We start from the raw sequence: 27681 nt of genomic DNA on the forward strand, positions 1-27681 counted from the left end.
GATCTGCTTTAGCAAGCCCAAGAGTTTTCCGGATCCATTCAGCTGCATCATCTTTCACTTCATCAAGCTTATAAGCCACGTATTTCTCCGATTTATACATCACACAACCACGGCACCGGTTAAACAAGCAAGTCTTATCAACGTAATGATAAGTAACTGATAAGCGAGCACAAACGTATTGAAAAGTGTAATTACTGAACGCGGGCACCGTTTGGCGGTTAGGGTCCGGGACCCCCTCAAAAGTTCGGTCACTGGTCCTAGTTTGTTGGTCAACTGCTATCTCGAAACCAAGTTTCACAAAAAAATCAGGGTGAACCCCCCCTTAATGCCCAACATGAGCGTTTAGCTACAATTAGAAGTTGAGATATCCTGAAATAAGTGTGATAATTGTTACTCGCGAGACCACAAAAGGATGTGGTTATATATCAACCTTAAGTGTGAGGAGTCTTAAGTCTTCAGTCAATACATTTTAATGTTGCCATGGTGTGGCAAGTCCCCATCCATCGTAGTCCGATAGTTTCACTGCGTCATAATATACTCAACATATTACATTAATTATTCAACATTCAATAGAATTTGAAAATGCAAAAGTATGTAGTTTTGCAAAATTATCTTATTAAGTTATGACGAGACTGAGAGTGTGTGATCAATAACGTTTACTTCTATCATTAATTTGTGCCTTTGTTGTTGTTGTTGTTGTTGTTTTTGTTGTTGTTGTTGTGCCTTGACTTGGTTTGGTGGTAGGTTTGTGTCTTGATCAGAGAACCTCTCAGTTCTAACCTATAGCTTGTAAATGTTCCTCGTAAGCACCAGCAAAAATAAACATAAACCTTGAGAAATTGCATTATTGCTTTCTATTTATATCGGGTATGCTTGCGATAGTACTATAGTATTGGTATATTAAATTTGTTGAAATATTACGTAATCCAGCATAGTAGCTGGGGAGAGGGGGGTTTGAAAAAAAAAAACCATTAAAACTGTAATTTATACATATACAGAAAAAGATATATTTGTTAAGTACTTAGTACTACTAGTAGTAGTACTTAACAATTAGACTGAGCAGTAGTACCTTATGCAGGGGGAGAGGCCGGTCTTACTTTTACGATGCCAATAATAATAGCTGACGTAATATGTGAAATATATGAACGATTCCTTAACGAAACAGATTGGACGCTTTTACATTTAGTGTAATGAAATAATTAAAAATTGGATTTTCATCAATACAAAAATATTCAATTTCTATATCCACATATCTTGAACCAAATTCTCAGATTTATAGCCGTAAGTGTATCATTTTTCACAAACTCGGGATCGGTTCGTGTCGAATCATCAAATTCCCTAGAATATGGCGTATATAATCAAATTATGTGTTTAGCGACAAAATCAGGGATGGAACATGAAGAAATTGAAAAGGTGGATCTTGCAAATTGGATGGAGGATATGAAAGAACGGATTAAAGACAAAAAGTTGAACGAAATTGTTATACCAGGAAGCCATGACTCTGGGACTTACTGTATCAACAGCAAGTCAAAGTAAGATTCTGAAAATATTTGCAGATAATTGCTGTATATAATTTTTGACGATTTTCACTTATAGGTCTTTATCAAAAAATTCGTCGTTTTACACTAAATAACCTCTGGACGAAAAAATGAATTTTACTCGATAGGCAAACATACCTCTTACCCAACCTGAAGTTGCACTGCTTGAAGTCTTTACTAGGCAGATACGGATCCCGTTAGGCAAAAACGCAAAAGTACTCGATTGCCGTAAGTCATGAGTCAAAGTACGAAAAAGTACGAATTTGTAACAGAAATTATTATATTTTGACTCGTGTTTCACGCCAAGAGACCTATAAACCTTTCCACTAAACTGTTGGCAGCCCCCCACTTGAGAAACAGTGACATGGGGTAAGTGGGGTGATATAGTGATTCTGTAGGTGGATCCACTTTTTTCTATTGACGATGGCTCACTGTTTTGATGGATTTACTCTGATATGGTTATTCCCTGGCACTTGTGTCAGTTGCTAAATCCATATGTGCGGTATGCAAGCACAGTGTTATTTGAAGGTACGCAGTGAGATGAACAAATTTTATTAAATCTATTCTTTCGTTTAAAATTAATCAAGTAATGAACTGTTACCTAGGAACAACTAAACATAGGTGTCCGATACATAGACTTGCGAGTGTTCTGGGACAGTGAAACTGATATAAAGTATTTGATACACGATTTCGAAGGAGCAGAACTGCTGAAAGAGTTGGCGGATATTGCTCAGTTTGTGACTAACCATCCAGGCGAAATCGTCATTCTAGACATGAACCATATCTACAAGTCAGTGGTATTATACAACTCTACAAGTATATCATTTTATGAGGCATCGTACTTTATCAATGTCTTGTTTAATGCTTAACAAATTATTATGCAACTTCATTAACTACCTTATCGGACCTTATTTGGACGGACATTACTTGAACGCTGGAGGCCCTAGCGTTCATCTTAATGTCCGGTTAAATAAAGTCCGTTCAATTAATGTCCGTCCAAGTTAAAGTCCGTTGAAATTTTTTCAAAATTTTTTCCATTTCGAACTTTTTACCCAGAATATGACAACTATGAGAACTTTATTGTGCCAGAAAGACCAAGGAAAGGTTCTCCTTGGTCTGCCGGAGGCACAGAAAACTCTACTAGTATATGATGTTTTCAAGGGTCACTTGGCAGAAAAAGTCAACGAAATCATGGCACTCAACAACATAGTTCATGAGCTTATAGTCCCCGCCAACATGACAAACTTGTTCCAGCCTCTAGATATTACGGTAAATCGTGTTGCCAAGGATATTGTCCGACGTTTTTATAGTTCATATTACTGAGGGGAGGTAATGAAACAGTGCTAGGAAAGCTCCAAGTGATGTTAAGGTTAACCTAAAGTTGTCTAAGATAAAACCAATTCACGCCGAATGGCTTGTAAAAGTTAACACTGAAATGCAGGACCGGAATAGTTTGATAAAAAAGGTTTCCACAAAGCTAGAAATCACTGATGCTTGTTTAAGCATGGACTATTTCATGCACGAAAACCCATTTAATGAAGTCTAGGTAAACTATAGGTAAAAATATAATATTAATCATAAGCTAAAATGTACTAATCTTTGTATTCTAAATGGGGAAAAAGAAGAGACATTGTCAGTCAGTCGAGAAAATTGTCAGTCAGGCTATATGGCAGCTTTGTAGATGTTGTGACTATGCTAGTAGTGGTCCCAGGCTTGCGACTGGAATTGCGGTGTTAAATCGATTTAATGGTATACCAACGATCCACCTCCCACTTGTTGTTTGGTACTTAGCATTAATAGTGTTAGCTGTAGCCATTTATAGCAAGAATCTTAAAACTAAAGGGGATGACAAGGAAAAGAGGAAGGAAAAAGAAAAACGGGACATACAATTAATTAAAGTATTTATAGGAGCATTAGATATTGTAATTACAAGCTTCAATAATAAATCACTGACTAAAACTTCTAATTAAAATGACACTTGGTACGCTCGCCCATTTTCACTGGTCAGTCTGAACTTCGGTTTAGCACGTTGTACACTTATTCACCTAAGTTTCAGAATTTGTTCAGTTTAGCAGAGTTAGTACCCGTGTTTCAATAAATCAAAAGATATCAGGGGAGTTCTTTAATAATGTTACGGTCATCTAGAATACCGAACTTCCTGAAAACGTTATCATATTTCCTCAGACAACGTTTAATGCCTTTAATCAGTCTATCACGGCTATATCCTCTATCAATTAGAATTTTGAATATTTTGTGAAGATGGGAGGTAAAGATATCCAATCTAGTGCAAACATTACCATATCTAAGAACTTGACTTGAAAAAACGTTGTAGCCAACCTCGGTTGGGATGTTACTGTGAGGAAATGTAAGGGATACAACATGAAAATTAAAATCATCAGTTTTGTTATACACTGATATTTCTAGTCCTTCTGTGGAAATATTAATATTTAAATCAAGGTAGTTAATGATTTTATTATTGGAACCAGCTCGCTCCATCTCCAATGAATTAGGATAAATATCTTTAATCAATTTATGAAAGTAAAGGTAGTTAATAATAGATAAATCGTCAACATATCGTTTATTATTGGATAATATCTTTGCTAATCCCATTTTCTTTTCCTGAAGTAAACGTTTCATATAATTAAATTCCTTTTTGCCAACAGTGAGATCAGCTATAGGGGAACTTGAATTTCCACCCATAGGAATACCCTTGGTTTGTATGAATACAATCCCACCGAAGACGACATAAGTGTTATAAATAATAAATTTAACGGCCTCTTTTAGGTCATCTTGACTAAAGCAGGCATGAGAATCATAGGTTTTATTGGAAAAGAAACATGTATTACTGTCTCTTTTAGAAATACAAATATATCTATTACGGTCTGAAAATATTAAATCAACAACTTCATTAATCATATTCTCTACTTCAATCAAGTCTAATCTGGTATAAAGAGTAGTAAAATCATATACTTGTATATTATAAACATCGCTATTTTTGATAGCTTCAAGGAATTCACTTGAGGAATCTATGCTCCAAAACATGTTTATACCGCTGTTGTTGTAGATTGCCTCGTTTAGAATGCTGCTAGTACAAGAGAAACGATCCTTTCTCTAGAAACTAAAATAAGAAGTCTTCAACTCCCGGAAACAGAATACAAAATAGTTCTACAAATGTAAACAAAAGACCTGGCCAACGTAACGTGGCTCACTGCCGCTCCTGTTCCAAACTACCGTACCAGGAGCGCAGTGACCCGTGAATAAACATGAAACAAACCGCCGCAGGAGGGTGAAATCAGGGTAAGTGGCATGCAAACTAATTCTAAGGGACAGAGGGCGCCAAGGAATGTAAAGCGATCCAAAGCAGGGTACAACATCTCACCCCCTAAAGAACTGGAATAATTTAACTTTAAAAATATTATGACAAACAACTCTTAAGTTGAATCTTAAAGCAGGAGAACACAAAAAAAACTAATCATAATCCCAAGTATTCACCGTCCGAATAACCGAAATTTAAAAAACCTCATGCGATAATAAAGTCCCCAATAATAATTCGTGTCCCTGATATTTGGGTTAATTCTAACTCTCCCCAATAATAACATATCATAATAAAGTTCATATAACTCTGAACGCTCGATAAACAGTCCACGATCTGACTCTAGACTCTTGTAGTCTCGTAGGTGCCAGTCTCTTTGTCGTAGCCAGAGGTTGTAGTGTGTAGAATATGATGATCCTTCTTCCCTCCCAAACCTGAGTTTTTAGAAAAACTCATCCATCATGATGCAGTAGGTGCGCAGATTGCCTAATGAGGTAATGAGGTATCTGCTTGAATTCCCTGCATAATCACCGTAATCCACAGTGACTTACGTCATTCTGAGATATGTGTCCAAAGTACTTCCTGAGACGTGTATTAAGAAGTGCATCAACTTGCCCGGTTAAACCAATCAATGACATAGTTATAGCTGGGGCTTGTAGTTTAACGACTTACTTCCCCAGTGCAAGGTCGGCACATACTAACGCTCTATCCGTAGCTCTTCGTACCCCTAAATAGCTGTAGGAAGTTCGGTGCATTTCTGGCTCGGGTAGGATTTCTTCTGGGAGGTGCTCTTGTTGATTCCGAAGGGTCGACCTCCAGTGGAGCAACGATTTCAAACCCGCTGTCATCCATCTCTTCTGCATTGTCTTGCTCTGTAGGATCGTCCTGACAGTCAGCTGGTTGCGGGCTACATTGTTCAGTATCTTCTGTAGCCTGATGTGTGGTCGTGGTGCTGTCCCCCATGTGCTGGATTTCTGACTGGGCCGTCTCTGGTACTATCTCAACTTCCATACCTACCGTGTCTTTCTGTCTGTTCTCTGGAGCGTGAATCCTGTTTACCAGTCACTGAGGTGTTATTCACATCTTCGGTAGGTTCGAACTGGCTGGCATTAGCGTTGAGCTGTGACGGCGAGTACCTACTTTTTACGTATCTCTTTAACTTACTGATGTTTACTAGTTTATCCCTCGATCCGAGGTCAACTACATAGAGATGATCATCGATACGTTTGGTCACTTGGTATGGCCCCTGCCATCTCTTGGCGAACTTATGGCTAGGGCACTCTATGAGAGTGTAAACCCAATCCCCCTGTTGAAAGTATGGTCCGTGTAAGTTCTTGTTGTACGATGTGTCTGCATAGGAAAAGTCTAACGCAGCGTGACGTCTCGCCTTGAGACAGATTTCCCTGATGGTACGATATAACTGGTAAGCAGTAGTTCCTTTCTTCGCCGAACTGTCTAGTTGAACGGGATCCCCGTTTATTTCCAGATCAAGAGGCGTGTTCAGGTGCCGCCCAAAAAGCATAAAGTTTGCCGAAAATCCGGTATGTCTTGACTTCAAGGAGTTGAGTGCAAAGGTGACGTAGTTGAGATACAAATCCCAGTCGCGGATTTGTTTGTCTGTTAGCGTGACTCTCAAAGACTGGTTGATTCGTTTGTTTGAACGCTCTGCTTTAGCTGTACTGGAACACTTGTAAGGTACACCGTGAGTTACTCGAATCTTGAAATAGCGGCAAACTTCGTTGAAAATTTCTGCGGTAAAAGAAGTGTCATTGTCCGCTAAAATTTCTCGAGGATATCCGTATTTCAAGCACCATCCGTGCTGAATCAGTCGTATGGTTTCCTCGCTTCTACGTGTCTTGCATGGGAGGGCAACTAAATAGCCGGTAAAAACATCCGTTAAGGTGAGAATGTAGCGGTATCCCCTCTTGGTAACTCCCTCCTTCTCTGGGACGATGTGGTCTATTGAAATCGCGTCTCCGAACTCATATGTGATTACGTGTCGCAGTGGTGCCTTGAGATACGCTCTAGGTTGCTTACAGCTGCCGCATGTTACACACGATTTTACGTATAGGTCGATTTCCTCTCTGAGCTGAGGCCAGTAGTATCTCCGCAGTATCTGATTGTATGTCTCGTCCACTCCAGGATGCATGGTGATAAGAGAAGCGTGGTGCTGATCCAGCACCGTCTTTTTCAAATACTCTGGAATCAATACTAAGTAACGCTGTATCTCTATCTCTTTACTGCCTTTGTTGTGAAGTATCCACTTTTTGCAAAGCAGTCCTTCTCGAATTACAATCAGATGGAGCTGTTTCCAGTATGTCAGGAGATCACGTGGTAACCGCAGTCTTTGAAGCTTATCAGGCTTGCCCGTCTCCAACCATTTCTTGACTTCGACGAGAACAGGATCCCTGTTCTGCTCTTGTATTAGCCGATCCTTTTCTATGATTTCGCCAAGCTCCAATTGTTGTGTGATTGAACTTCCGATGGTTGATACCTTAACGTCAACCCTTTCAGTGTTGTTTTGTGCCAACACATCTGTACCGCAAATACAGGCGTCTCTCGTTCTGACTTTGCTGAAATCAACCGGTTCTGAAGATGTCCAGTCTGCAGTCAAAACTTCTTCATTGATGAGAACATCCATCTCATTGTTCTCCGTGACAAGATCCTTGTCGGTGTTTATGGTAGTGCAATCCTGTGTGTAGCTGACCTCTTGCACCCTGGTCGTGTTGGCTGATACACTCTTGACCTGTACAGCACTTTCTGCATTACGATCCTCGGCTGTCTGCGTGCTCTTGTTCTCTACTCTGGTCTTAAATAGATACCTCGAGAAGAAGTCTGCTATTTCATTTTCCGAGCCTTTGAGGTGTTCTAACTCGAATCGGAAATCTGCGAGCTTGTTCAATCTTCTGATCATTGTGGAGTTTGCTTTAGCAAAAAGTTTCTCTAGTGACAATAAGCTGAGGCAATCAGTCTTCACTAGAAAACGTGTTCCCTTCAGGTACAAGGCAAAATGTTGCAAAGTTTCTACCAGACACTCAAACTCTAACTTACTCTGGCTCCATCGCCGCTTATGTTTCGGCACACGTTTCGAAAAGAACGCAATGGTTTTAAGCTCGCCATCCTGTCGCTGGGCCAGTTCAGCACCATAGCCGTGCTCTGAAGCGTCTATCGTGACAACGTAACTCTGCTCAGGGTCATCCACCCTTGGCAATGTGAGATTAATTTCTTGTGCGATGCGTCGTTTTATCTCCTCAAACCCCTCTTGACATCTGTTGTTCCAGAAAAACTCGTGTCCTTATCTAGTAACTCGTAGATAGGTTTTGCTAATCCAGCAAATCCCTTCACGAACTTCCGATGATAGCTGAGAAATCCCATTACCTTTTGTGTTTCCTTGAAGTTCTTGGGAGCTGGTAGGTCTTTTACTGCCTTGACTCTCTCATCATTAATGCTTACTCCCTTGTCCGAGATTGTCCATCCGACAAACTCTACTTTTCTGCGTAACAGCTTACACTTACTGGGCATGAGCTTCAAATTTGCTTTAGACAAGCGCTCTAACAACAACTCTAACCTGTCAAAATGGGTCATCTTATCCTCCGATGCTATCATTAAATCATCGAGAAAGTACGCAAGTTGATCTAGAGGAATGTTAGCCAGGAGCTGGTCTATCATTCGAGCAAACTGGGAGCTTGATGAAACATGTCCCATTACCAGTTTGTTGAAGACGTAGCGTCTTCGATTAGCAGTAAATGCAGTCAGCTTGACCGAATCCCGGTCGTAATCCACCTGATAAAAGCTTTTGCTGAGATCAAAGGTTGAAAACCATTTTGCCCCCGCCATCTTGTCTGTTACAGTATTAATTCGTGGTAGCATGTAAGTGTCAGGAAGACATTGACTGTTGAGTGCACGAAAGTCCGCTACAAATCGAAATTGACCGGGTTGGTGGGGTTTGGCAACGAGAAATACTCTCGAATTCCAAGGGTTGTCCTCTCCAGTGATCTCGCTGATGATACCGTTGTCCAGCATACCATCCATATGCTTTTGCAGAGCATCCCTCTGCTTGTACGGTGTTGGTATGGGACAAACATACTGTGGTTCCGCGTTTGGTTTTAGCTTGATAGAGGCGGTGTAGAAGTTGCAATTTCCCAAATCAAACTCATGCCTGGAAAACACATTCCTGTATTTCCAAGTGATCTCCTCCAAACGACACCGTTCTTGCTCTGAAATTTCAAGTTCTGTTACGCGAAGTTCTTTGAACAACCTGGACTTAGTCCACTCTTCAACATCATGTTTTGCCCGATGCTCTGTTTCACGTGGGATGTCAGTGGTAGCGGTATTGATACTTTGGACTCCCTTCACGTTAGCAAGCTTCTTGGTTTGCGGCGGAGGATTGAGAAAACCAAGCAATTTCCGTTTGTGAAGTACGACTGGTTCATCGCTAGGATTCAGAACTCTGATAGGTATTTCATTCTCTTCGCTATGTGACAGAGATTCTGCCGCAAACAACCCGTTTCCCGAAAGATTAGCATAGGGTTCCAATCGACCACTGTAAACTGTCTTTTTATCCAAATTCTGATTTTGCAGCTTACCTTTAACAAAGGTCATCGAGTTAGCTGGGATGATAACTGTGGACGATGAGCGGACCTTTATTCTCCTGATGACACGAGTGGGTGCAGGTAGAAATTTTGCGAAGCCTTTACTGGATTCCAGCATGTTGTCCTTTCCATTCACACATAGCCCTCGCGTTCTGATGAAGTCCATTCCCAGTAGAATATCGCATTCCATATTGTCTTTCACTACAATGCAAGTCTGATATGCTTCTGTGTCTGCTATCCGCAGTAGAAGGTTTACCTCACCGATAGTGTCGATCTCATTCTCAGTGAAAGAAGATAAAACATACTTGGTCCGATCCACTTTATCAATGCCCAGCTGTCTCAATAGTGATGCATTGACGAGGGTGACATGGCTGCCTGTGTCCACCAGGCAGTTAACTTCATTGCCTTCCGCATGACCCCTCACCACTACATCACTGCCTATGCCTCTAACTGTCCCGGGCCGGTAGTCAGTCCGGCCCCCATCTAGTTTAAATTGTCTCGGTTGATACTGCAGTTCCTGGCGATATGTCCGACACGGTGGCATCTGAAACAGGTTCTGGTTTCTGGTCGGTTTTGGTATCGGTTGCTGGAGCGATCCGTTCTGCCATATGTTCCCCTTTGGTACCTCCCTGTGTTAAAGTTGCGAGAGTTTCTTTGCTCTGTGTATTGTTCACGAGAGTTTCCTTGCTCCGTGTTCTGGTCGCGAGAGTTTCTGTCATTCCGTTCGATGTCACGTGATCCACGTGCCCTTTCGTCTCTGAAATTGCTACCTCTGTTTTCACTGCTTGTTTCGTCGTTGATTTTCAGTACTGTCATCTGGTTTTCTAAGTGTGTACCAGGTATTCTACTCCTTTTCATTTTCTCGAACTTCCGTCCAGCCGAGACGGCTACTTCAAAATCGTTTTCAGCTCCTGGGGTGGCTAAGATTTTATCATAAAGCTCATCGTTCACCCCGTGCAAAAACGCATTTAAGCAGGCTTCTGATCTTTCATTTATATTACTATAGGCCGCCCTATTCGCAATGTTTCTTAGTCTACTTGCAAAGGAGTCAACGTCCTCATCCTCCCCTTGTTTTGTGCAGCCAGCTGTGAGCTGCTGCCGTAACGCCCTCACCTCCGATAGAGGGTAGAGTTCTTCATGACACTTGGCTAGCAGGATATTTAAGTCTGCTTTCTCACTGTCCGTGAGTTTCTCTACCATTGGAGCGAGTTTCTGTAGAGTGTTGTCGTCCACGTTATTCAGGAGCAAATTAGCTTGCATACTTTTCGGTACCCTGGCACTGTCCACAAACATTTTGTATCTGTAACTAAAGGTCGAAAAATCTTCACCCCTCTTGTACTCCCGTGGCTGCTGTACTCGCATTCTTGTTGTTGGTAAAGTAAAACCAGAATCCCTGATTTCTGTTGAGTGAGCGACTTCCTGTTCCATTGCCTGTAGCTGTGGTGTGGGGGAATTAGCCAATTTGATAATTGGTTTATGCAAAACCAGGCTTTCCGACATCAAAAGTTCCATAATCTTTTCAGCAATGTCCGACTTGGCTTCGTTTGCCGCATCTAGTTGTTCTTGTATCTCCGTCTTGTCAGCTTCCTCCGCTTCCAATATCTGTTGTTCAAGTGGAGCAATCCGTCCGTTTGTTGTCTTTAGTTCCTGTCTGAGTTCGTTCAAGCTGTTGTGCTCCTCCATGGCGATCACAACTCAATACACTAATTGATCCAATTCGTGCAGTCAACTATTATAATACACAGTAATCAATCCGATTAGTGTGAGCAGGTCTCAATCCGAATATCTGACAAAAGGAATCAAAACTGAACGGGGCACTGAAAGTACTAAAACAAGTTAACCCTTATCATACTGGGGTGCTTGGAGCTCATTCATTACTGGGGGTGGGTTGAAAGGACCCATCCCTAATAACTTTGGTTCTAGACGGTATTCAGCCACCACAAAAAGTGGAATGCTCTAGTTATACTTAGTTCTACAAGACTCATTATGTTCTAAAGGGCCAGATAGTGCACAAGTGCACAAGATAGTCTCCTGCGTTAATTGAGAAATCACGTGGGATATCACAAGTTTATCACATGATACAGGCCTCAAAGTGATCCATGATCTCCATATAAGGAGCGGTTGTTGATCTAATTAATCCTCAGGTTACTGGGGGTGGGTTTAATCAACCCATCCCTAAGAAACGATTGTTGATTCGGATTAGTCCTAGAATACTGGGGGTGGGTTGAATCAACCCATCCCTAAGAAACGACTGTTTATCCGATTTACTCCTAGAATACTGGGGATGGGTTGAATCAACCCATCCCAAATCAGCCCGTATAAGGAGTGCTTGTTTTATAAATTGAGTTAAATTTTGCAGAACGCTGCAGGGATTGGTCAATCGCAAACATGAGTGTATGTGTGTAAATTTGAAAGTTGTGAACTATGCGACTTTACTCCAAATTTCATTATCAAGGTAAATAAATTTTAGGAAAGACTCAAACAAACGAAATTTAAAAATAAGGTCAATTTTTCGATCATAATCGGTGTAAAAAAAATTGGATATGAGTATTCGTACGAAAGAATTGATGGTTCATTTACACGGGTCACATTATGAAATAAGATGAACCTTCGTGCACATTCTAAGTCCACAACTTTGACACTGACTTTAGACCTTCGACAAACCGCAGACCTTCTTCTTGTAACCAGGTCCTGATGCGTCCTTTACACACTGAACACACCGACTAGGCAGACCTGGACTCACCAAGGGAAGCAATGGTGTGTTTGGGTCACGACTTGTATCATGATCCGTACTCCTCAGAATCTTAGGGTCTTCGGTCTCTAAGTAGCAGTTGGTAAGGGTCCAGGTGCTAAGGCCGTGCAAGGACCTGTTCCTAATAGCAGGAATGAAGAGGGCACGGGCAAGGTCTAATGGGCTTGATAGGTGTACGTGTATATCACCGAGTTGAGAACTTAAAGTGATTTGAAGAGAATACCATACTTTGCTGGTTTGCTCTTCATGCACTGGAGAAAACTGATGCGCTTTCTAGTCGGATACAGGCATTCATCAACTGAGAGGTATTGTTCAGGTATTAGTGCCGTGGCGAAATTAGCTTGGCACTTTTCGTAAAACTTGCGAATTGCCGTGAACCAGTCTTTTTTCCAATGCTCTGCTCTATCGTGTCGCAACTCTTTAGTTTCAAATGTTATTTTCGTCGACAGAAAGAAGAATCTGTTCCTAGACATCACCGCAGGAAATGCTGGAAAGTCCGTCAGAAAGTGAGTAAATAGTCCGCAGATCGTCAAGGGCAGCTCCTCTCCCCGAAAGTAGATAAGGTCAATGAAAGCACACATCTCAACCTTGTCAGTTATGCTAATGTAGGTGTACTTGTTATTCATAAGAAGTTCAGGATAAGTTTTCCCATGAATTCAACGATTCGAGCGTTGGTCATGGTATCCTTGACGTTTCAGGTTAATCTGTAGGTACATTGATGTTATTGTTGTTGTAACCCGTTCAAATAATTTACAACACCACTTGCAGTTGAAGTTAAACATTCAGACGAATTGGAGATATTTTTACTGGCTAACAATAAAACCTTTCAATAGAAGGTCGAAAAGATACATAAACTTTAGGTTGCCATTGGTTCTTCTACTAATTAACATTATTTTAACAATTTCTTGAAACATTTATTCAAATTTTTAGATTTGTCATATTGTTTCTCGTAAACTATAGGTGTTCAAGCGGTCGGCTCAAGTGTGTTGAGTTGAGTGTAAGCTTGATTGGATTAGCCATTGACGTGCATGAAAGGGTGAAGTGCTAGACCCACTATGCTGTTCACTAGGAACCTCAATTTGCTCCCAGAGCTCCTGTATCACGTGATGTGACGCAGTATACCACGTGTTCAGCTCTAATATAGGAAGCAAAATCACTAATAGGCTAGAGAGCAAAAATTGCACTAAAATGAAGCAATTTCGGCATAATTATGCTAATAGCTCTCCGGCCGATTGAAACTTGTCGATAAAAATAATATGGCTGATAGAGGAGATGATGCTGATAAAAGTCATATAAGTCAATCTAAAATTGAAATTTATTAAGTAACATTTATTTGTTACTGAACAGGAGGGATGGACGAATCAACCCACCCCCAGTATGATAAGGGTTAAGTACGATGGTTCAAACGCTCGAGGCCTCCAGATTTAGAATGCTGCTAGTACAAGAGAAACGATCCTTTCTCTAGAAACTAAAATAAGAAGTCTTCAACTCCCGGAAACAGAATACAAAATAGTTCTACAAATGTAAACAAAAGACCTGGCCAACGTAACGTGGCTCACTGCCGCTCCTGTTCCAAACTACCGTACCAGGAGCGCAGTGACCCGTGAATAAACATGAAACAAACCGCCGCAGGAGGGTGAAATCAGGGTAAGTGGCATGCAAACTAATTCTAAGGGACAGAGGGCGCCAAGGAATGTAAAGCGATCCAAAGCAGGGTACAACACTCGCAGTATTTCTTGAAGTATTTCCTCAAAAGTTTCAGACAACAGTTAACTTGGACGTTAAGTTGTTTCGTAACGCAAAAACGGGCACCTGCAATGAACCTCGCCTTGTAAGGGTTCTTATGAAGCTTAGGGTTCCAGAAGATGCGTGCTAGTCGCAAGTTTTTATCTTCAACTTGTACTCTCTCCTTTAGACTCTCAGATATTTTATTGACATAATGAGTCTCGTCTTCGCTACAGGGTTTATATGTATCATTACCTATACATTCTAGAGTATTAGGATCAAAACCCATTTCATTGACAAGAGTTTTTACATAAAACTTTTTACAAATAAATGAAAAATTACCAGAAGCTCTGTCGATACTGCAAATAATGTATTTACTTTTCAGCAATTTAAGACTTCTTTTAACATCATCTTTTTCCAGTGTGTTTTCTTTTATTTCAAATGTTTCAGGAAAGTTTTTCTTGTAATATTCAATACGATTGGAAACTATTGATAACACTTTTTCCTTCCAATCGCTGAACTTTACTTCTTTTTGACAGTACTTTCTACTTTTTGATTTTATAAATTTATCGACAGCTTCGGTAACTGACATATATATCTCATCTGGAGATTTAAATGTGGGAATTCTGTATTTACAACCGTAGGAAAGTACTTCCCTAAGTTCAACATTATCAACAATATCTAAATTACCAGTAACTACATGTCCATGAGGAGGATAATTGAAAGGGGAGGAGTGACAATCGCATGGACTACCTAAAATAGATTTAATATCAGAAATAGAAAGTTTCTTTAAGAATGAAGCAAAGTTACAAATAGAAAGACTTATAGGATCATTATACTCATAATAAATCTGTAATGGTGTAAAAGACTGAATCAAAATGGGAAGCAAATCAATGACTGAAGTGTCAGAGAAAATAGATTTTAGGTTAAGATTATCAATGAATTTGCAATTAAATGGAACAATTATAAATTCTCTATTACTGGATTCAGATTTGTTCTGATGGTATTTGGGGGAAAATGTTGAACAGAAAGAGGAACATACGTTGTAAATCAATCCTGAATTATTTTGACTCAATATAATATGTGATATTAAACACTGATCATGTACACATATTTTAACATTTTTACTGCTTAATGACTGCTATTTTTACTTACTGTATAAAAAATGGATTAAAAAATCATTTGCTGAAATTAAAAAACGTCAAAAATTGAAAAAAATTCGGATTTTTGATGGTTTTGAATGCCTTCGAGCGTTCATATTAATGTCCGTTCACAATTATGTCCGTTCATGTAATGTCCGTCCAAATAAGGTACGATAAGGTACCTGAACATTGCCAGAATAATGAAAACCAACAAAAAATGTTAGGCTCATAATGATCAGGATAGCATGAACCGTGGAGAAAATTTGGTTTTCAGGAATCCACTTTCACAAGCATTTCTTAACCCACTTCCACTCGCCTGCTGAATGCTGACGTACTATATAATATTAGACGAGATTAAGTCTAAAGAGTTTCTCCAATATAAAATTGATTTATAGATTGCAACGGCCCTTAAGCGCTTGGTACATCGACTTTAATTCTATTTTAAGTCTATATAATTATCTGCACCCGGAAATTAAAAACTGCAAAATTTTGCAGCTTCGGGAAATTGAATTACCACAATGATATTAGAGTTCAGACTACGCAATATGTAAGTCAACGAAAATAAATCCCATGGAAAAAGCGCTCTTGATGAATCGCCAATGAGAGCGGGAACTGGAAAAAGGACAGTCGAGCAAAACCCTTGCAAATCTGATCGAAGATATTCCCTCTAAGAGTTACTCCCAAGCTCCCACACTGTAAAACACTAAATCATGTCAAGTCCTAAATAATGGTGATCAGTGCAGACCAAACAGCAAAGCCACAAAAAAAAAGAAAAGGGGGGGGGGGGGGACCCCCAACCCATGTAGGTGTAGCTGAGACACCTCACAGCAAGTAGACCAATGTGGCTCCTGCTTGTGAAAGGTGTATTTACTCCCCGCTTGGTTCAGCTAGGCCTGATGGAGTTCTCTTCCAATTATTCAATTAGACAGTTGTATACAGTATTATAGCCTTCTGAAGCAGCCCACAAGTGAGCCAGAAAGGAGGTTAACTTATTTTATTCCAGCTGTTGTGAGCCTAATATAATGATCATTATGAAAGTCTGGAAATAGAGATCAAGTTTCTAGCTGACTCGTTGAAACTGAAAAGACGTTGAAACTGGGATAAAAAACATTACACGAACGCCCAAAAAGATGAACCAATTGATATGAGCAACGTTTAACGTTGTATTTAATTTTAGATTGTGAATGAAAAGTTCTTAAACGTTTTATAGGCCAACGTTGGTTTATTTTAAAGGTTAATTTTTTTATTAGACACTGATCATGTACACTTCTTTTAACATTTTTACTGCTTAACGACTGCTTTTCTTACTTACTGTATAAAAAATGGATTTAAGAATCATTTTCTGAAATAAAAAACGTTTAAAAAAATTGAAAAAATTAGGATTTTTGATGGTTTGAGTGCCTTCTAGCGTTCATATTAATGTCCGTTCATAATTATGTCCATTCATTTAATGTCCGTCCAAATAAGGTCCGATAAGGTAGTTAATATTAGAATTCACGAATTGTACTATATATGAGCTCCATACCCAGACTAAAATTGAATCAATATATTTTAGGTGTGCCGACATTCAAGTATTTAGTATGTTGAAAAAAATTGAAGAAATGTTTGGAGATAAACTGTGTCCACCACCACCTGAAAACGGTGTACGTATAAATTCATATTTCAACTGGTGAAATTAAACGACTTTATTATATCATTGCAAAACCATCGAACAAATTATCGAACAAATCACTCAACAGTGCTACTACCACTCCACTTCCACCAAATACCCCTCCGGCCTCCTAGTCCTCCCCCCTCAATCACCATGAACAACGTTAGATATATTTTGTTTCAGAGCGTTACGAAGTATGCAGAGATGATCGAGGCAGGCAAACGTGTCATTGTAGCCTTTACAGAGAGACCCAACGAATTCTCTTCCACCTACCAGCCCAGTGATGTTAGGAGTAACTTTAAATGGATATGGACCAGTGAGACTAACGTGGTGTCACATTGGGCTAACACTACTAATGTGGATAAACTGACGGTTTGATATTTTTAGGCTTTTCAGACTGCTGATCATTCTTACCACTTGATAACAAATATACAAATTGATAAGTTTATGTGTAATGAAAATATCTCACTGGGCTTCATGAATGTGGCAAACATTTTGCCCATGCCCAACGAAGCTTGCTTACCAACATGCTGGACGTTAAAACATATAAATATTAAATATTATACTTCATGATGTGGTGTAAACAGTTATCCGGTAAAGTTGCGTGATTATATAATAGTATAATATATATCCAAAATAATACTAACGCTATACCGTATCTTAACACACTGATATATCAGAAGAAGTTGATAGAAGAAGGACCTCCCAAATCATTCCAGTTGCACGTGACGCAAACAATCCTTACACCACGCACAAAGAATGTTATACATGGACTCTTCTGGCGTCCCCACAACCTCAAGCAGGTGCAGCTTTGATTTGTCGATTTTGGAATGAAATTTTGGGCTGTTTATAAATGCAATACCATAAATAAAGATATGCCATTCTTATTCAGTTCGCAAATGACGCCTTCAGATTTTAATATGAAAAAGTTGAATAAACTCTTCAATATAATCGATGTCGCTTGCATTTCAGATGGCACAGAAGTTAAACCGACACCTGCCCAATTTGTTTGAATCCGGGGATTTAAACGTGAACATCGCGATTGTTGACTTTCTGACTCCGGATCTAACTACTGTTCTGGTAAACCAGAACAAGGTATCATGTTAAACCGTAAAGACGTTAACATGGTCAATTCATGATATGGTAATTAATATGCTTTGCATGAATGTGGGTGGAAGTTTATTTTGATTTTTCCCGGCTTTTCAAGTGTATCAGTGATCAAAAACATTTCAAAAACTTGTGATCGGGTATTTTCCTCTTTAAAGATTTTGTTTTCATTTTATGTATGGTTTTAGCCCAAGGCAAGAAAGGAACAAATTAACTTAGCGTTTTTTTTCATGATTTCTCTTGGAGAATTTCTCTTTAGACTCTTAACTTGCGAACAAATTGAAGCAGCAAACTTTAGGCTAGAAACTAGAAAATTTCAATTCAATAAAGTTTCTAGCCTAAAGTTTGCTGCTTCAATTTGTTCGCAAGTTAAGAGTCTAAAGAGAAATTCTCCAAGAGAAATCAAGTTCAAATGCGACTCATAAATATAGCCCCCTTGAACTGTTTTTTTTTCAATCATATAATTTAAACAAATTACATTTATTTTTGCCAATATCAAAATTCAAAATAAACCGCAATGCATTGAAACAAATATCTAAAACCGATGCATACTAAAGAAATATATTGAAAGTCAGTCAGATGGCAAGATTTTATTTCGTATTTTAATTAAGAGAAATCTGAAAAAGTCTAAATACTCACCGTTTTAAAGTCATTTGGATGACTTCCTGTATAGCTGATTTCCTCGACGATTGGTTTAATTTTAAAACGTTACCATATTTAGCTTTAAATATTTTTTAAATATATTTAGCTTTAAATATTTTTTAATTATGGAAAATTGTGAAATTCGTTTATTTAGATACTAAATTAAACATTATTTAGGCTAAAACTGGGTTTGCAAAGCCGTGTATTCTTGAGCTCTGTCGTCTTAAATTGTTCCTTTTATCTTCAGTTGGCTTCCCTTTGGCTTTGCTTTCAGTAATTTCTTGTGGTTTGGGTCCCTTATCTTGCGCCAGATCAAGCAGGAACTTCTTATCAGCAATCTCATTTCGTACCTGCTCTCTCAGTAGCCTAATGGTAACGTTTCGTGAATTCGCCAGGGAATGGTAGTAATAAACCACAAGTGCAACCAGGATGACCAAAATGATGAATACAGATGTTGTCCTGACGTTGTCGATGATGTACCTTTTAAACACCCCAGATTGGTCGATGACACTAGAGAAGGAATCAGTGAAACTTGCCTGTCCTCTAAATGGCCCACAAGTCGTGCTAGGATGGAAGTTGAAGATGATCAACCCAATGAAGACGAATACTATCAAGAGTGAAATGAGAAAGAGAGCATTAATAGTGAAAGTGCTTTGGTTGTTTAATACTACAGTTTTGGGTGGTATCACGTTCGATATTGCACTCCATTTCTTTAAGTAAAAGATTACCGTGACTTCAATAACTGCCATCACTGGCAAAAGTGGAGCAAAGTAAAATGCAGACCAAAATATCATCTGCTTATAAACGAGATTCAAGATTTCCTTTGGTATATTAAACTCGGATTTGGTGAGCCCTAGCTTATCCCTCAAAAATGATACTCTGGTGACGAGGACGCTTCTCAGCACCTCAGACAGGAGAAGAGTAGTGCAGAAGATGATGAAATCAATCATGATGAGCTGGTAAAGTTGAGATGCAATGTAATCCTCCCAGCAGTTGTAGAACAAGGTGTTGTTAGGAGTCTGCCAGTTCTCTGTGTTACCTCCGCTGGGACCTGCTGCTTTGTAGAGGATGTAGAGGAAGGTAGAGACGCTGAACAGCTTCATGATGAACATCCTGAAGAGTGTGACTCCAATTCTAGTGCTTTGAAACTGGTACATCTCTAGATTACCTACGAGCTGGAAGAATACAGGAAAGACAACGTTGCTTCCGGAGACGATGATTGATGCAGAGTACGTATTCCAGACAGCAGCAAATTGCTCTGTTACGTTGATGTCTGAAATGTTACCGATATCTATGGCATCCACAACTTCATGAACCAGCTTACCGCAGCTATTTGTTTCGTTGGCTCTTGACTCGTTTCCATCCGTCAAGATCTCATGAACGTACAGATAAACGGTCCCAATCATCGCTGCTACGCAGATAGCGTTGGTGAATATTCTGAGAAAGAAGAGACCAATCTTTGTTTTGAGATCCCTCTTAATGTGCTCCTGGGCATCTTCATCCAGGTCTTCTCTTAGAGACTGGATAACAGTGACGCTCTTCAGTCGAGTGGTTTCTATGTTATTGAGGCTATAGTCCCATGTGAAGACTACATTAGAGTAAGGTTTGGATTCCATTTGTTCAGCTGCTGATTTGTTAAAGAGCTTAGACAGATTTGCCAACATCAGCAGAAGGGATATGAGAAAGTACGAGATTCCCACGGTGAAATATGCAAGGGAGAAATTGTAGAGTGTCTTCTCTTTCCCTTTTACATTTCTGGTCAGGTTGCTTGTTGGATACCATCCATAAAACATTGCTGTACTCTCCATCCATCCAGTTCCTGTTAGAAGTTGAAGCACCGAATTGACAGCATCGACATGGAAACCAGTGCCGTTCACAAATTTGGGGTTGGTACACTTCAAGTCATCTTTGTTGAAAAGATTATCCTCGGTGTGACCATGATGATCAGCCATGTACCAACCCGGTCCCACGACCAAGCCCAGGCCAAGGAACATGCACAGGACATTTATCTTAAGCAACCAAACTAAGACTTTAAAATAAGTGCTGACCCCTGATCCAAGATGACCCTCAACCTGTTTAATAGATTTACCCCAGACTCGAAAATATGTCCTCTTTATCTCGTTTGCTCGCTTTAGTTGTTTTTCCACATAGTTGACGCACTGGGAGGTCATTTGAGCTCTTCCTTTTAACCCACTTTCAAGTTCTTTAAACTGAAGTCTCTGTGTGTGTCGAATGATTCTCCTTTCATCCAGGCTAAGGTGCTTTGCAACAACTGAACCTGTTTTTGCTGGTTTAAAAGTTCCATACGACTCCGTAGACGATCCTACATCGGGTTCTTTCTTTACCAAACTTGTTTCGAGCGAGGATTCGTCATCAGCAACGATAGAATTAGAATCAGCATTATCAGCTCCAAGTTCTTCTAATTGAACCGCTTCTTTATTTGCAAAGAATACCTCGTCATCAAGACGTGATTCGCCAGCTCCTCCCCCACCATCAAAGGCCAGTAAGCCTACGGAAGGAGACTCCTCCACCAAATCTTCACTAATAACGTCCATCAGCAAGCATTAAAATAGTAAACGTATAACCTTGAGCACTCAATCAAAACATCATCGAGAATTATGAACTAAAGAGCTACGCAAGGCTATCGAATTTCAGTCCCAATATTCGCGTGTAAATAACAGAATTGAGGTTATTCGTAAATTGAGCCAAAGCTTCAGATGAATCACACGTGTTACCCGCACTGTTGTGAGTGTTGGTGCATGTAATAGATAAAGTAGTAACCGAACCCAGTTGTGATACACAATGAGGCATTTGAATTACAATTAAAATAATTGTCTCATTGAACATACGACTCTGGAGGTGTGTATCATGGAATTGGTACAAACTCATTGTGTACCACTCTTCAATTATACTCGTCCCGGTGTCAAATGATGCAGGTGTAACAATATTCTCTTGAAAATGGTGCTCAAAATAGAACTTATAACTGGTGCTGATGGGCGCTACTATCGTATAACAGTAATTTGTTATTGGTCGTACAATAATACTTTATTTTAGTTATACGACCTTGTATTCTGTAAGTGCAGGTAATTATTATATTATTGAGAATTACCTGCTACGTGAAAACAACAAATGAAAATTGTTCGCCATTTCAGAAATTAGTAATGATATTGTTGCTTTTGCTTTCAATGCAATTGTATACTATATGTACATTAAACAAAGAAATTAAAATTGTAAAACATACATGCCAAAGGGCCTACAGAGGTAAAAAATCTTCAGTGAAAGCTATTTATTTCCTTGCATTAAATTGATTATTGTATAAAAATAAACTTGTGACAGTTTCAAAGGAATCTGCATCTTTTTGACACTGATCACACTCACAGCAGTCTTTCTATTTCGAAGAGTCCGAAGTGCTTGTTTTCCTTAATCCTTAGATGCAAAAAAAGGGCAGAAAAGATTTTTCGATAGTCTAATAAGTTGTCCAGCTTGGTCGACACTAAAAGGCATGCATCCCATGATTCATATATTGCACTATTTATCCTTTGTACTTAAAGCCCGTCTTTAAAGTGAACAAATTTAAAGATAACACTAGCTCGCAAAACCATGTGCCCTTGATATCTTACGTTGAAGCTCCTTTTTCCTTAAATTTGTGGATTTTTTTAAGTCCTCGATCTTTGTCTCATCCTCATTATTGTTGGAATCTTGAACTTTAACTCTATCCAGGAGGAACTTTTTGTCTGCTATCTCATCTTTGACTTGCTGTCTCAGCAAGCCAATTGTAACTTTCCTTGAGGATGCTAGAGACCGGTAGTAGTAAATGACCAAACAAACCACGATGACTAAAATGATGAAAACCGATGTTGTTTTCAGGCTGTCGACAATATAGCTTTTAAACTTTCCAGAATTTTTGATGACATGAGAGAAAGGGTCACTGAACCACGCGCTTTCTCTAAATGGGCCACAAGTTTTGCTCGGATGGAAGTTGAAGATGACCAGTCCCATGAAGACAAAGACAATCAAGAGCGAAATGAGGAAGAGGCAGTTAACTGCAAAAGTACTCTGATGATTCAAGACTACCGTTTTAGGAGGAATCACATTCTTCAGAGCGCTTATCTTTTTTAAGTAGAAGATGGCGATAACTTCAAGCACTGCTACGACCGGAAATAGCGGGGCAAAGTAAAACCCTGACCAGAATATCATTTGTTTGTGAACCAGATCCAAAATTTCCTCGGCAATGTTAAACTCTGGCTTAGTGATTCCAAGCCTGTCTCTCAAAAAGGAAATATTGGTGACCAAGTAACTTCGGAGGACTTCAGAGCAAAGCAGGGCGATACAAAAGACAATGAAATCAACCATGACCAGTTGGTATAACTGAGAAGCTACATAATTCTCCCAGCAGTTATAGATAAGGGTATTGTCAGGGGTTTGCCACTCCTCTAATTGCCCTCCACTTGGCCCAACTGCAATGTACAGAATGTAAAGATAAACTGAGATGTTGAACAGCTTCATAATGAACATCCTCACAAGAGTTATGCCTATCATAGTGCTCTGGAAGCTATACATTTCAAAGGTTCCTACTAGCTGAAAGAAGATCGGCAGTATGACATTGCTCCCTGATACTATGATAGAAGCGGAATAAGTACTCCAAAAGGCTGACAAATTTTCTTTTATTTCAGTGTTAGTCAGGTTTCCCAGATCAATATCTAGTCCATCATCTAAAGGTTGAGTGAGCTTTCCACAACTGTCTGTTGACTGCAACTCAGAAGAATCTGTGAGAATCTGGTTTACATAAAGGTAAACAGTTCCTACCATAGCTCCCAAACAAATTATATTGGTGACGATCCTGAGGAAGACAATACCTACTTTTGCGGAAAATTCTCTTTTAACACCCTCCTGAGCATCCTCTGTCATTCCTTCTTTGAGAGACTGGATGAACCTTACGCTTTGTTGCTCACAAGCTCCGGTGTCTGTCACGCCATAATCCCACGTGAAAACCTTCGAAGAATAGGGCTTTGTGTCAAATTGCTCAGCAGCTGACTTGTTGAACAGCTTAGACAAATTGTAAAGCATGAAAAGCAGAGAAAGGAAAAAGTAAGAAATTCCCACGGTAAAATATGCTAGGGAGAAGTTGTAAGTAGTTTTTTCTTTTCCATGTACATGCATGGTCAGGTTGCTTGTTGGATACCATCCATAAAACATAGCTGTACTCTCCATCCATCCAGTTCCTGTTAGAAATTGTAGCACCGAATCGACGGCATCATGATGAAATCCAGTACCGTTTACAAAGTTAGGGTTGGTGCATTCCAAATCATCTTTGTTGTAAAGGGATTCTTGGGCGGGATGTTGAGCATGATTGTTAGCCATGTAGCTTCCCGGTCCCACGATAAAAGCCAGAGCTAGAATCATGCAGAGCAAGTTGATCTTCAGAAGCCAGACAATAACTTTGAAGTAGGTGCACACTCCAGATCCCAGATGTCCCTGGATATGTTTTATCGAACTGCCCCAGATCCGGAAGTGGTTTCTTTGAATCTCATTCATTTTTTTCATTGAATCGTCAATAAACTTTGTAAACTTAGTCGAAACCTGATCTTTCCGTCTCAGTCCACTTTGAAGCTCTTTGAACTGCATTCGTTGTGTCCTACGTAGAACCCGTCTTTGGCTTAAGGTAAAAGTCTTTGGACCTGGATAGAAGGTTCCATACCTGTCTGTGGATAAGTGCGCGTGATCATTCGACAGTCCTTTGTCGCCGAGGTCGTCTTCTTTAGACAGTATAGGCTGAGTCTCGTCATCTGTATCCAGCTCGATCGCCGCTTCGTTAGAATGTACGATTCCCTCCTCACTGTCCATGTTGTAATTTAATGTAAACTTTTAACTTATTCTTCTGGTAATTTATTGAATGGATGTGCTCAACAAAACGCATAAGAAAACAAGTACAACTGTAGAATCAATTCGCATCCCCCGAAACGTGCTGGGAAAATAAACACAAAACATCTACCCTCATATAACTTCTATGTAATGTGTATCATAGAACGTCTGCTACCTCCATCTTTTTTACATTTTAATCACTAGCTCCTAGTGTGCCCCTCACCAAATAGTGTTATAGTAGGAGTAGTCACAGTGTTAGAACACCATTACACAATATCTTAATTAGCAAACTACTACAGCTACACTACTACGCTATTCATTATCTGGAACGTTGATTGCTCATTATCCTTTGTCCTTGGTAACGGTCAAAAATTAATTGAACCTTTAAATGATCTGTGGGCCGGTCAATTGTTTTGCATATCATCCTTTTTTGTTCAGAAGAAAGGCTTGTGTCCGCGCAAGTTTATATATCATGCGACAGTTACAACCTTATAATAACAAAACAACAATTCAAATCGTTTATCTTTTTGCTTTATTTTATAGAATCGAATATAAATTGAGGTTATACATATTTTAACGAAAAAAACTATCAAAACAGAAAGAATAAGAATATTTACAATAAAAACGATGTCGACCAAACTTCAATTATAATGATCTCCTCACTTCAAAAGAAGACGAAAAACATCGTGGTCACTGAACATTAACTGGCTATCAAAAAGATACGTAAGATGCTAAAATCATGCTTTTAAGTTTTACAATTACACTTGTCTCAAAGTCGTCTTATAGTTTTGTCTAGGCTGGCAAGTTTCTCGAGCCACATGGGGCTGTCCGTCAGAAAGAATTTAAGAAATTCGGCTTCACTGATAGTTCCGTCTTGGTCCTTGTCCAGAAAATCCATAAGCGTCTTTAGTTCACTCTCGGAGCATTTTTGTCCTGAATAAGAGTAATTTTATGATGGAACAATTGAAAATAGGTTGCAGGTTAATTTTAATTGTCCGCCTCTAGATAACTTATCGACAGGATTTGCGTTCAGCTAGCTCAAGTTGTACTTAAATTTTTGACCACAATGATGAATGATGTACTTGATATTTTTTGAAACAGTTCCAATAAAAACTCCGGCTCCGGCTTCTCGATATGAGATTGCTTCCTTTTGGAGGCGCATAAAAATATAGTCTCGTCTTAGGAAGAATTTTAGGAATATGCCACATTCATCCGGTCTTCAAGGACAAACCACAGCCCCACTTTTAAACCTTCCCCGCAGCTTCACAACACCACCCTTGCTCCAATGCAAAAACGAATTTTAAGGTTAGACAAAAAGTAATTATGTTCAACTCTTACCTAAACTAAATATCAGATCTTTGAACTCTTCTTTTGTTAGAAAACCATTATTGTCGCTATCGAAAACTCTGAAAGAGAAAAAAAAGAAAGATTCCATTGTTTATATTTGATCGAATAGTGGTTATGAAATAAAGCAAAGTTGTATATGTTCTGGTCCATTATGGATAGATTCTATAACGAATCAACTTTCGGTATTAATCCACAAAGAATTTATTCAAACTGAAAGGGAAAAGGTAACAGAGAATTATACGTATATTGATATATATAATACGGATTAACAACTATTTACCTGAACACGGCTTTGAATTGACTATTTGGAGTGACGAAGGGGTTGTGCTGACGAGACATAAGGTTTATAAACTCGCAGATATTCAACACCTAAAAATTTGTAACTTGTAGTATTTAGAGCTATCTTTAAACTAAAAGTTCTTTAAAAATGAAAAAGTCAACATCAGATTCAAACTTTCAATTATAATGTTCGATCTGGGTGGAATATACCTGGTCGCCATCAATATCCACAGATTTAATCATGTCTGCTATCTCATCTTCTGATGGTCTGAGTCCTACTCCACACAATAAGGTTCCTAAAGAGAATAGCGATATCAGCACTATCAGCACTATCAGCACTAATAAAGTAATAACAATATTAACGATATTGAAATTATGTTATCAAGCGCGGGCAGTTGTTGAGTGGATGCCGACCCAGCCCAGCCCGATGACCCCGATAAAGGGTTTTAGTGGAAATGAGTTGATACATGTTGCTATATGTTTCTACATGTTGATTGTTGGCGTGTGTCTAAGAATGAGTTATACTGGAATGCAACTTTATTATTTTTCGATTATACAACCCAAATTCGTTTCATTTATTATTTATTAATTATAGCTAGATGTGCATTATATAAAATATTATATATGTCGCTCTAACTCTCTATGAACAACTAACCTAACTCTGATACATCTATATGACCATCTCCATCTAAGTCAACAGCCTTGAAAGCCGATTCGTATTCTAGTATCTCATCATACGATAACGTTACCGGCAGTAGAGGTTTTGTTCTGTGGACGATGTCATGTTGAGATTTGAAAAAATAATAACTTCATGTTTTGTAAATATTGTTTTTATTGATTAATTTACTTTAATTAATGGCCGAGGAAGCCTCTTCATCAATATTATTCCTTACTTTGAATAAACCACGTCGTATGGGATACCTGTTAAAAATGTTCATAGTCTTTGATGCGTCCTTTCTGACTGGCTCGCTCTTTTCTAACCTGCAATTCGGTGTGGACTTTGACTCTTGCAGCCACCTGGGTGTTAAGCATTTTACTTATTTTAGGTACTTTAATTTAACGTGGAACCTTCAGGTGTTATTATGTACATAATGCACAATGCAGAAATCACTCACAAACATTGCCACATGTGAACTCGAAGTTATAATGAATGCAGTTTCCTCCAATATTAAACCCTAATACGTGACACGTGTGCTTACGTTTATACATTCGATTATGATCCCCTAAAACGGTACCATTTATACCAGGCCACCACGGTCACTTTCAGTCAATAGAGCTATTAGTATTACTTGCTTACTTCAAACAACATAACAAGTGTTCTGAGTCGAATTTATTTAATTAAAATGCCATATAAGGGGCAAAAATTTACTAAATGGCCAAACAAAATAAAAAAGAAACGTGTTAGTGACTATTTGGACTACACCGTTCGCAATAATAACTGTTTCACCCTACCTCTTCCTGCCTCTCCTTGACACAAACATGCCCTAGGGTGGATGGTTTTTTAATCGTATTTATGGAATTGGTACCGTTGTAAAGCTTACATTATGACAGTTCAGATGGCGAAAGTTTTATCGAAAATGGACCAGTCATTGTTCTGGAAATAACAATAATATCAATTGAGTAAACAATAATATCTATGACCAATTTAACCATATTAAGAAATGTGGTCGACGATCCAGTATTGAGCATATGTGCAATTGTGCGAGTACAGTATTCTAATTGCCCCCTTCG

General features: G+C 39.1%; 4 protein-coding genes across 4 annotated transcripts; 1 reads left to right on the forward strand and 3 right to left on the reverse strand.

Moving 5' to 3' along the window:
- Positions 1 to 355: 355 nt before the first annotated feature.
- On the forward strand, positions 356 to 18035 carry LOC134823051 (PI-PLC X domain-containing protein 2-like). Its single transcript, XM_063834401.1, has 7 exons — positions 356 to 1532; positions 1667 to 1766; positions 2144 to 2328; positions 16618 to 16705; positions 16897 to 17085; positions 17394 to 17516; positions 17686 to 18035. Exons 3-7 carry the CDS (start codon positions 2312 to 2314, stop codon positions 17818 to 17820), a joined length of 552 nt encoding a protein of 183 aa, XP_063690471.1. The 5' UTR covers positions 356 to 1532; positions 1667 to 1766; positions 2144 to 2311; the 3' UTR covers positions 17821 to 18035.
- A 234-nt stretch (positions 18036 to 18269) lies between these two features.
- LOC134823309 (transmembrane channel-like protein 7) lies at positions 18270 to 21246 on the reverse strand. The gene has a single exon (XM_063834730.1). The coding sequence runs from the start codon at positions 21015 to 21017 to the stop codon at positions 18636 to 18638; it is 2382 nt and encodes a 793-aa protein (XP_063690800.1). The 5' UTR covers positions 21018 to 21246; the 3' UTR covers positions 18270 to 18635.
- A 362-nt stretch (positions 21247 to 21608) lies between these two features.
- LOC134823335 (transmembrane channel-like protein 7) lies at positions 21609 to 24456 on the reverse strand. Its single transcript, XM_063834762.1, has one exon. It carries the CDS (start codon positions 24304 to 24306, stop codon positions 22048 to 22050), a length of 2259 nt encoding a protein of 752 aa, XP_063690832.1. The 5' UTR covers positions 24307 to 24456; the 3' UTR covers positions 21609 to 22047.
- A 434-nt stretch (positions 24457 to 24890) lies between these two features.
- Positions 24891 to 26935, reverse strand: LOC134822530 (uncharacterized). Its single transcript, XM_063833630.1, has 6 exons — positions 26872 to 26935; positions 26606 to 26718; positions 26161 to 26246; positions 25952 to 26040; positions 25663 to 25730; positions 24891 to 25257 (listed from the first exon to the last, which is right to left on the reverse strand). Exons 1-6 carry the CDS (start codon positions 26886 to 26888, stop codon positions 25094 to 25096), a joined length of 537 nt encoding a protein of 178 aa, XP_063689700.1. The 5' UTR covers positions 26889 to 26935; the 3' UTR covers positions 24891 to 25093.
- Positions 26936 to 27681: the final 746 nt, after the last annotated feature.

This window comes from Bolinopsis microptera, chromosome 11 (genome assembly GCF_026151205.1).
Source record: "Bolinopsis microptera isolate Bmic1 chromosome 11, MBARI_Bmic_1.0, whole genome shotgun sequence".
Lineage (NCBI taxonomy): Eukaryota > Metazoa > Ctenophora > Tentaculata > Lobata > Bolinopsidae > Bolinopsis > Bolinopsis microptera.